Source organism: Labeo rohita, chromosome 7, assembly GCF_022985175.1.
Source record: "Labeo rohita strain BAU-BD-2019 chromosome 7, IGBB_LRoh.1.0, whole genome shotgun sequence".
Taxonomy (NCBI): domain Eukaryota; kingdom Metazoa; phylum Chordata; class Actinopteri; order Cypriniformes; family Cyprinidae; genus Labeo; species Labeo rohita.
Genome location: NC_066875.1, coordinates 49808462 through 49819463, shown reverse-complemented (window position 1 = coordinate 49819463; position 11002 = coordinate 49808462). Strand labels below are relative to the sequence as shown.

At 36.1% G+C, this 11002-nt stretch overlaps 1 protein-coding gene across 1 annotated transcript; it reads left to right on the top strand.

The window, feature by feature from the left end:
• The first annotated feature begins 1134 nt into the window (after nucleotides 1-1134).
• Nucleotides 1135-10561, top strand: LOC127169027 (complement C3-like). Its single transcript, XM_051116240.1, has 6 exons — nucleotides 1135-1280; nucleotides 3404-3493; nucleotides 3929-4009; nucleotides 4577-4660; nucleotides 4769-4895; nucleotides 10117-10561. The coding sequence occupies exons 1-6, from the start codon at nucleotides 1211-1213 to the stop codon at nucleotides 10256-10258; spliced, it is 594 nt and encodes a 197-aa protein (XP_050972197.1). The 5' UTR covers nucleotides 1135-1210; the 3' UTR covers nucleotides 10259-10561.
• Nucleotides 10562-11002: the final 441 nt, after the last annotated feature.

Sequence of the window (11002 nt, the reverse complement as noted above, 5' to 3'; positions counted from 1 at the left end):
TTAAATACTGTTGTCATGGCAACGTGTCAAAGTTTAATGTTTGTTTACTGTGTTTTTGGGGCACTTAATAAGCTTAGATTTTCATGAAACTCAACACACACATCAGTATTAATGATAGTTAGACACTGGCAAAGGCTCATCAATGGGTGTGGAGGACCTTTTGTCAAAAGTGGGGGGGTTAGTTTAAGCTACAGACACCAAACTCGGTATGTATATTGTTCTCATCAAGCCGGACAACTTTCTAATTTACATCCATTAGCTGTGACCAACAGGAAGTCTGCTATTTTGATTTGAATGTGGATTTTTGGAAAAATATAGCTGTGAACAAATGAATACTACTCCTACAAAAAACAATGAATTTACACCAAACTTTGTCAACATGATGCCAACATAGTGAAGATGTTAAATTGTGAGTGGATTTGGGATATCTTGAATGGTTGATTTTTGGTGATTTATTAAATTAGCAGTAAAAAAACATGACCGTAATTTTAAAATGCAGCATCCAAACACTTCAAAACTTTTTACATACATAGAACTAGTCATTCTGAGAAATAAATGCTTACTTCCATCGATATAAAATAGTCTACAAAAAATAGAAAATTAATAAACTATTCAACATCTGATCTCACTCTAACTCTCTCACTCTAACTCTGTGTCGGGGGATGGGCTTAAGTCTTTGTATGTGTGTGTGTAAGTGTGACTGAGGTAGTTGAGTGGCTGTGTGTGTGTGACAGAGAGAGAGACTGAGAGAGACAGAATGCATTTAAAGTGCATTATCCTAACTCTTCACAACTTTTTATATATGAAAAACAAGTCATGCTTAGGAAATATGTTTATCATGTTTTCAGAAACCGCAAAAACATTTAAAATATCACACGTGTAAACTCAAAGATGAAGACTGTAATACCAAGGATGAACACAAGATGACCTCATAGGATAAGGAATCTATTTCAGCTCATTCTCAGTCTATCAGAATGATTTAAAAGCATTTTGCTTTTAACCCTTTCATTGCTGTAACCCTTCAATCCAAACTGGTACAGGGTTACTGTCAATGCATGTGCCCACTGGGCACCATTTTTCTGATGGCACCAGGGTTGCGGATGCGCTGGGGGCGAGGGCCCGTCATTGCTGCTTGCAGCTATATTATTTATTTATTTTTTCAACATCCCCATAGGTTTCTTGTAAAGAGAGGGAAAAAATTGTTTTCCCAATGCACAAGATGCTTGACGTGGGTCTGCTACAACCTGCTGCAGTCACAATATATGAATATTACTCGCCAGGTGAGTTTTTGGTGCATGCACACACACACACGCACACACACACACTTCTGTTTAGATAATTTCAGAGTTTTTAAATTAACGTTCATTTACTGCCTTTAATTAATTAAAATACTAAGTTGAAAAATGAACACATTGAGTACATATATTATGTAATAAGTGATTTTTGTATCATCAGCTCAGTTCAAGCTTAAATGTTTTTGTGAGTCAGCACAACAGCTGCAAGCACTTGGAGAAGGGGAATCATGAGGAAATTAAGGATTCCTGTTCCAAATATTCTTAATGATTTCTTTTGTGGAAAAAAATGTTTAAAAATTGCAGTTTAATTGCCAAATAATGATATCGTGTTGATGAAAACAATTCCTTTTGGTGTCAGCTTCAAGTACAGCATAACACATTGTGCGTAACCTATACGTAAAGTGCATGATTTGCATTGGGCCCGGAACTACCAGGGGCCCCCTTGCTATCAAAGATGATTTAATGACTAGGATTTTGCAGTTAATTGAATTTTAGTTGTGTCTTTGATTTTGATTTCGAACGATTATGAAAACAAGATGCTGTATTCCGTTCCTTTCCCTAAAGATTGTGCACTGTTGCCCTTCCTACGTAACATACAAATCAGTCAAATCATGTGACTATCATAATATGTAGTCTCCTGTTGGACACGCTTGATACTAAAAACAAATGAAAAAAACATTTAATTGCAAAAGACATGCTGTTCGCCAAGCGGAGTTAGGCTAGGCTACTTTGGGCTTTGGCCGTGTGCTTTAAATGGAGAAATACACACACAACAATATGTCAGTCTTTGCAAGTTTTCACCTAAAGTCATTTAGTTATATCTTAAGTAAAAAAAAAAAAAAACTTGGGAAAGTAATCGAATGCTTGTCCGTATATTAGATCTGCCTCAGTCATTTAATGTTAATCAAAAAACTAAAGAAAAGGAGAGAATCATGCATTGCTCTTCACTGAATGATTTTGCCAACTTTATTTTAGAATTAATTCATGCTGTAACGAATATGCAGTGTTTTATTTTTACCTTTGATCAGTCAGTTTCTCTATAGTAGGCTATTACTTTCAGTAGGCTACATTGTTTATTTAATTTTGTATTTTTTTCTATTGTAGTTGTTCTGTTGTTTGTCATTTTCTTCTTTGTTGTTATATTACTAACCGTTTCCATTACCCTTCAAGATGCGCAAAATTCAAATTGCGACTTGAAAATACACCTAATGGAAACATGTCAATTTCGCACAAAAATCCCATATATTGCAAAAAAAAAAAAAAAATTACGCTCGCATGAGGTGGTTTTTCAGGCAATTCGAAAAAGGAATATTTCGCAAAACTGCATTGGAAAGGGCTTTTTCGCATTTACAGGTCACATGGCATATGTAAAAAGTCATATGATCATTCTTCAATGTACTGTAAACTCCAAGAAACACTTCATACATAGACGCTCTCAAGTATAAGGGGCTTTCCCTGATGTTAATGCTTAGACTGTGTATGCTGCGCGCATCTGCGGCGTAACGGCTCCGACACGGTCACCGGAGCTGATGTTATGTTTATACCAGCAGCGTCGCACACGTTTCTGAAGCGGCTCTCTGCGCTGCTTCTGTAAAGATACACACATATGCCTCTTTCGATTAAATAAAGCCAAAATCTGTCACCATGATTTATCGCGAGAGGAACAAATTACATTTTAGTCGCATAACAACGGTTAATGAAAACGTTGTCATTTCGCATTGCTTTTTTATCGACATTTATAAAATATTTTGAAAAGAGTTTTGCACAAATCTGTAATGAAAATGTGCCTACTGTTGTTTGTTAATGGTGAAACTGTTCTGAGAGAACAGAATAAGGGTTTGGGGGTCATTTTGGGGGTTTTATGAATGCACTGACAGGGGCCTCAACAGACTTTTGCTTAGGGCCCCAAGAAGTCTAGGACCAGCACCGGCAGTATATCTTTGATTAACTAGAAAATAAATTCATAAGACTCATTTGTTGGGTACTTTATACTGAGTTACTAGTCCTACACAAAGACACACAGATTGTGATTTCTTTTTTTTTTTAAAGCAGCGTTTTTAAATAATTGGCATCCCTGTATTAAACCTCTGTATGTGTGTGTGTTTCAGATGCACGCTGTACAAAGTTCTATCACCCTGAAAGGACGGATGGTGAGATATACAGACTCTGTACAGGAGACCTGTGCGAGTGTGCAGAAGGTATTGTCGCACACAAATAATAGCAAAACATTCAGTTAAGATTTTTTTAATTTTTTTATTCTTGTTTATGAATGAAGAAACAAACAGTTTGTGTGTGTGTGTGTGTGTGTGTGTGTGTGTGTACTTATATTTATCATGTTATACAAGGATAGTAATACCAGTAAATTTTCCCCATGAGGAAACAAGCTTATAAATCATACAGAATTAAATTTTTTCTAAAATTCTAAAAATGCAGAAAGTTTCCTGTAAGGGGTAGGTTTAGGTTTAGGGATGGTGTAGGGCGACAGAATATACAGTTTATACAGTATACAAACCATTATGCCTATTGAATGTCCCCATACAACATGGACACACAACGTGTGTGTGTGTGTGTGTGTGTGTGTGTGTGATTACAAGTGTATATGTGTGTATAAACTTTAACTTCTCTAAACACAGGAGACTGCACTTACCAGAAGAAAAACAGAGTTGACGAAAATCAGCGTTCTGATAAAGCCTGTGAACCTGGCATGGATTATGGTAAATGCATTCAGTTCTCTGTGCTAATTTATTGCCATCATGTCATCCTTTGTTTACTCACCCTCATGTTGTTCTAAACTGACAAACATTTCTCTTAAAGGAATAGTTCACGTCCAGAACAAAAATGTACAGAAAATGTACTCACCTCTTTGTCATCCAAGATGTTTATGTCTTTTTCTTCAGTCATAAAGAAATGATGTTTTTTGAGGAAAACATTTTTTTTTTTTTTTTTGTATAGGAAGTTTGATGATCTGTGCATGTTCACTTTGCAAACACTGGGTCGGTACTTCTGCATCAGTGTAGGATGATTTTGTGTGTACATGTCTATACTGAACCTAAATAATGTGACTAAAATAGGAATACTCCACATGTCTTAAAATGATTTGTGTTTACTTTGAGTATGACTTTAGCTGGATTAAAGTAATCAAAAATCCCAGTTTACATGGTAGATGCCTATTTGAGTGAAATATTCCTTTAACCCTTGTGTAAGTGCAATAAAAATGTTTGACTTGGTCCACTGATCCAGTCAGTTCATGCCAATAACACTATAACACATATTTTTGACAGTTTATAAACTCAAAGTGAAGAACACGAATCTGACACAGGAATCTGACACCTATGATATGGAGGTGGAAAGTGTCCTGAAACTAGGTACAGTTTATTCATCGTGAAATGCATTTAAAATGTATCCATTTCCAACACATATTCATGTACTGCATTGCAGCGCAGTTGTATCCTAAATGCTGTTCTCTCTTGTAGGCACTGATGAGGAAGTTGCGGGGAAGACGAGACAATTTCTGGCCCGTCCCAATTGCAGAGAACATTTGGGATTGGAAAAAGACAAGTCGTACCTCGTCATGGGCAAATTTTCTGACTTGGGTAAAAGGTAGGGTTTTTTTGCAAATAGAATTTTGTTCATATCTCAGTGATGTGACAAATGTTATTTGTCATAATCCACTTTTACTAACTTAGAATAGAGACAAGATTCTTTATTGCCACTATACGAAGTACAGCGAAATTAGGGCAGTCTTTACAGTGAGGTCACATATAACATAGTGCAAGCTAAACATCTAATTTAAAGAATTGAAATAAATAAATATTCTAAATTAGATTACCTACAACAATACACACACAAAGCCAGTTATTGCAAAGTGATGTATAAAATACAAATGCCATGTGGAGTATTGAGTATTGTATACTGATTGTACAGTTTTAAATAAAGCAGAAATATAACAGGCATATAACAGAAAAACAATAACTGTTGCATTGTTTTGTATACTAATGGTATTAGTAATGATCAATTAAGTATTGCACAGATCTTTTGTAGCAGTTTGTGTAAGTTATTGCACAATAGGCAGTAATATACTGTACTGTATAAGGTATTGAACGCAATGGAAGAGTAGTGAAGTGCAATGGAATGTAAACATGTTGAGTAATATAGAATGCAGACATACACTCAGGTATACAGCAAATATAAAGATGTATGGTTTAAGGTAAACAATGTCAGATTAGATTGGTGTTTTCCTTCAGTGTATCTTTATGTGTGTGTATGTGTGTGTCTGGCAGTGTTCAGCTCCTATATGGCGCTGAGGCAGAAGCTGTTCTTCAGTCTGTTGGTCCACGATGTGATGGACCTGAATTGCTTACATGAGGGCAACAGTTCAAACAATTAGCGTCCAGGGTGGGAAGGGTCCTTTAGGAGTTTGCTGCTCTTTTTAGGCAGCGTGCAATGCAAAGTTCTTTCAGGGAAGGCAGAGGACAGAGGATTTAAATAATTATTATATTTATTGAAATAATTTAAAGAAAAAAAATAAAATATACATGGAGTGTCGCTAAAGGTTAATGCTCTATCGTGTTGGAAATATCCCCTACACCAAACCCAATCCTAAACCTACCCAGTAGGCTAATGCTTGGGAGTATCTTTTTGAATGAGATGTGAGCGCGTTAACAGAGTGGAATCATTTCAGTGATTAAACCCTTCAGTCTTTGCATAAAGATTCAGAAGATTTGGAATGCAATAGAACTTGTTTGTAATGCTTTTATACTGCTTGTTTATGGTCAGTTTTTACAATAAATACTTGTGACTGTACTTATATTTGTCTGCTACATCTTTTATATTGTTTTATATTGTAGAAGTGGGTAGGTTTAGGGTAGGGGTGGGTTTAGGTGCTCCAATGAAAGTATACATTTATATAAAAAAAGTATTTCTATTTTTTACAAATGCATGCAAACTATAAAAATAAGACAAACAACAGAAAACAATGGAGGACGCTGCGTGTCGAAAAAATGACGCAAAAGGGGTACCTTGGGTGTCAAAAAGTGACGGTAAAGGGGTCCTGACCAAGTGTCAATATGTGACGAGTTGGGAGTGAGAACGTGTTTGCCTCTCACATTATATGACTTGGCAGACAACTACTTGTCCAGAGTGGTTCTGTTATTCAGTGCGGACGGTGGGTTTGTCAAGAATTTGAGTCCTGAAAATGTGCGCCAATGAGTCTTGTTTTGTGTGAAATACGAGAGAGGATCATAAACTGTAAAAAACATGGATGTAGTGTCCGTGACGTCACTCGTAGGTTTCTGAGGAACATTTTTAAAGCCTAAAGTGGGTGGGGCCAACCGCCGCCATCTTGGCAGCATGTAACTCCCGGATAATCGAAAATTGGCAAAAGCCGCCTTTAAATAAAACTTGGGTGAAGCTGATGTGCCTAGTTGCTGAAACCACACCCGCCTAACTCAACAGTAGTGACAGCAGTGCTGCACTTCGTTAGACAAACAAATTAGATAGATCGCAATCTAACAAACTGCTCCATAAAGCACTGTAAGCAGGCAACGATTAGAGAACTTGGCACCAATTATTAATTGTGAATAATATTTAAAGTTTTTTTTGTTTTCTTTTTATAATGCAGATTATTCACTCAGTGCCAGCTGTCAGTCTGGGGCTGCTCACTTCTACACGTGTGAGGACTGCCGTGTCAGCGTAGCATGTATTACGCATTAAAATCAGTAACTGTTCGCAATTAAATCCCTTTCCTACCTTTTCTTCTAACTCGATAAAATCCATGGCAATGAACGTCATCGGAGATGTTTAATTCACAATCATTCTGAGCATCAATCCACTGTCGCTCTTATAGATTAGGCTGTTTTCATTTAATTCGATGTAAAACAATATGCTAAGTATGTCTTTAATGTTAGCGAACATTGCAAATAAATTGTCTGCAAAACGGTATCCACTGGCGTTTAACTTTTAGTCTGGTTGTTACGGTCAGAAAAAAAAAATGTAATTACATTATAGCCTATGAGATAACGAATGCTCACTAGATTTTACGCAGATGTTACTATAATGATTCTGTAAATGGTGATCAGCACCCAAATATTGTATATAATGTGGTAGTTGCTGCCTTTTACCTTGGTGTGACATCTCACTTTTTGCAGACAATGCAAAGGAGTACAATAACTTCAAAATAGCTGCAAAAATCATGTTTGAGATCATTTTCATTAAAACATCTAATTGCCAGATTTCCAGTGTCCTACCTATAATTATTTTTTCTGGAAAAATAAAGATCTTTAAAGCCATTTTTCTCAGTTTCACACTCCAACAGGTCTTTTGCCTTGCCAAAGCGGTAATCCACCTATTTATGCAGAACTTTAAGGCTTAATTTAAATAAAACGGATGAGTTATAAAAAAATTCACCCCCCTCACAGTTGTCATGAAGGGCAAAATTACCTATATATACCAAAATCACTTTTTGTACCAGGCTGTAAACATATTTTTTTCTGCTGTAAAGTTGGGCATTTTAACCCTTAAGCTCAGGGGCATGAGACTCTGTGACTTTTCCTAAATAATCAATCTAAAAACAAAAAAATTCCGGACTTGATTCGGTTGTTCTAAAGGTGTGTAAACAAAAATGTACCGTTCAGTCTCCTCGGGGTCAGATTGACCCCACATTGAAAATGAATGGGAAAAGTGAAAAAAACTTTTTTTTTCAGTTCGTTTGTCCAAAAAAAGTAGTAAATCCAGTTTAAATCTGAAATAATTTACATTTAAATAAAGGCCTGGTCCTAGAGCATAAACTCAAAGTGGAACGAACTTTCTATCTCACACACACACACGCGCACACACACACTCAAACACACACATGTGTGTGACTGCAACAGAGAACATCATTATAGAAATTGGCTTCCGTGTTGGCTTCAGTGTTGGCTTCATGAGGGAGACCGGGAGGTTGCCGCTTGGGATTAACATAAACAGCGCAATAGGTCAGTGCAGTCCAGGCAAGTCGATTTATTTTTGGAATCGACTTAGTCCATGCATCCTTTTATGCCTGAACAAACTTTACCGTTCCCTAAAGTCAACTTTAATATTTATTAAACAATAAAAATAAGCTATTTTGTACTAAAATAGTATAGTACTTATTAGGGATGCGATGAGATTTCGCCAGATCTGACTGGTTTCGTGACAATATTCTCCGGAAACATTTTGCAGTGTTTACATTAGAGCTGCATGATTAATCGTTAAAAGATCGCGATCTCTATTCAAACACCCACGCAATCTTATTGCTAAATGACAACGATTCAGGGGTGCTGCGCTGCTCACACTCCACTGACCCACTAAACATTGGACGTCGGATAGACGTGCAGATCATGTCTATATTGGGTCCGTCGGTCCATGACCAATTATGGACATCTATTCGATGTCCAAACTAGGTCCACTATTTGGACGTCCAACCATGACCCAACTTGGACGTCATTTTGACGTTCAACATTTGACCTAATCTGTCTTATTTTTTTTGGACGTCATTTGGACATCTATGGCAGTTGTGATATACACATTGGACGTCGGATAGACGTGCAGATCATGTCTATATTGGGTCCGTCGGTCCGACCAATTCTGAACATCTATTCGACGTCCAAACTAGGTCCACTATTTGGACGTCTATCCATTACCCAACTTGGACGTCATTTTGACGTTCAACATTTGATCTGGGTTTTCTTGGACGTCATTTGGACGTCTATGGCAGTTGCAGTAAATGTGTTTCAATCAAAAACTCCATTTGATTGTCTCAGCAGCAGGTGATAAGCATACAAATGTGTAATGCATTTCCAGTTCAAACTGCTGAGCCAAACAAAGGTACAGGAAAATGAATACATGATACAGAAAACATGTCATCCACCCTCTTGAAACATAGGACTACATAGAAGTTGTATAAAAATGACGTGTTAAGTCAAAATTTTATGTTGAAAAGATGTCCACAAACGACCACGTTTGGACCACTTTTGGACTATAAATAGCCCTTACATGGAGGTCCCACCGACGTCAACATTAGACGTGCGGTAGACATCGAAAAAAGACGTCGTCTGGCGTTACAAAACAACCCCATCAATGGACGGAAATTGGACGTCCAAAAATGACATGGAAAAGACGTCAATACGACGTCACATTGCGCAGTGGGGACGCTTACGATGTGAAGACAGTAAAATTTGCATTCATGCCGCTGATGATTCAAAAAGAGCAACACAAACAGTCTTGTCAACCACATAATGATCATTATTTCTGTGTTACAGACATTTGAATAACAGAAGTACTGGACTAAAAGTTTATAGTTTGGGTATGAACACATATTCTCTACAGTAGCGATCAAAACCAAAGTATCTTAACACTTGTAACACTTTGTAACGCTTATCCACTTCCGCCAGGAGGTGGCGACAACTGCGCGTTAAAAAAAGTATTTATTGTCGAATCATTCTTTGAAGAGATTCCAATAGTGAAACAAGTCTTTATTAATTGAGACACTGACTTCTTCATTTTTTACAATTTTGTTCCTATATATATATATATATATATATATATAATTTAAGCAATGAACATTTTGTCAGAACCACTATAAATTACATTATTTTGTTAAGATTAATCTCTAAATGTGTAATAAATGCTTTTCAAAAATGTATAAAAACCAACATGAATATAAAGATTGTTAAAAGAATTCTCCTTTTTATCGCATCCTTATTTTTCATTGATCCTTACACCTGAAATTATGTCTGCTTCATAAATGCATACAGTGTGGCTACGTCAGTCGGTCTGTTTTGACTTAACTTCCTGTTGTTGTCAGTTTGCAGTATGTTTTTGGAGAGCAGACCTGGGTTGAATACTGGCCTACAGAAGAGGAAAGCCAAACTCAAAAATTCTTTGATCGATACAACAGCATCAACAAGCTTCAGAAGACCCTTGAAAATTATGGATGTCCTAAATAATTATATAATGGCTATTTCTTGATTACAAACAAACAAGCTCTCACTAAATCTTAAATGATATTGTTTGAGCCAAAACAATTTTGACTGAATGAAACTAGAAAAAGTTCATTTTAGAATCCTGACTAATCAATCATGGTGTCATTGTGTCATTTTCTTAAGATTTTAATGTATGCATTAAATTTACATTACATTTGTATGTTTTTTAATTTTTAAATGTTAGAGGCAAACAAAAATGTATAGAAGGATTTCTGTCATTTACAATTTACAACTTGCTTTGCAAAAATAAACAATTTCCAGAACTAATTCTTGTTTTTTAATTTACAAGTTTCAACTTATAATGCAAAAATAAAACAATGCACAGAAATGACTTTGCTTCATTTACAAATAACTTGTCAATGTCAAAAGTGATGTACAGAACAACTTCATTTCATTTTTAAGTTTCCCAGCAGCTCCTTTTTCTCCAGAACTGTTCTAAAAGAAAAGAACAAATAAAGACATGAAAACTATTAAGATAGGTCTTGGTTAGAAAACATGACACAGCAAGACTTACAAAATGCTCCAGAAGTCATATTCTGACATTCTGGATCGTCAAGTTTGCCTAAAACAATTGTGGACTATCTTGCATGATGGCACTGTAAAATAAATCTAAATTTAAAAATAAAACAAATTAGAAATGCAAATGAAAAACATATCTACTTACTTATCCACTTACTTTTAACATTTGTTTCACTAGTTATTTGAGTA

Bases quoted from the DNA above. Each gene is read 5' to 3' on its own strand.
- LOC127169027 (XM_051116240.1), top strand. From the start codon at position 1,211: ATGCACAAGATGCTTGACGTGGGTCTGCTACAACCTGCTGCAGTCACA. The intron at 4,661-4,768 runs GTACAGTTTATT...TCTCTCTTGTAG, and splicing joins GGAAAGTGTCCTGAAACTAG to GCACTGATGAGGAAGTTGCG. The intron at 4,896-10,116 runs GTAGGGTTTTTT...TGTTGTTGTCAG, and splicing joins TTTTCTGACTTGGGTAAAAG to TTTGCAGTATGTTTTTGGAG.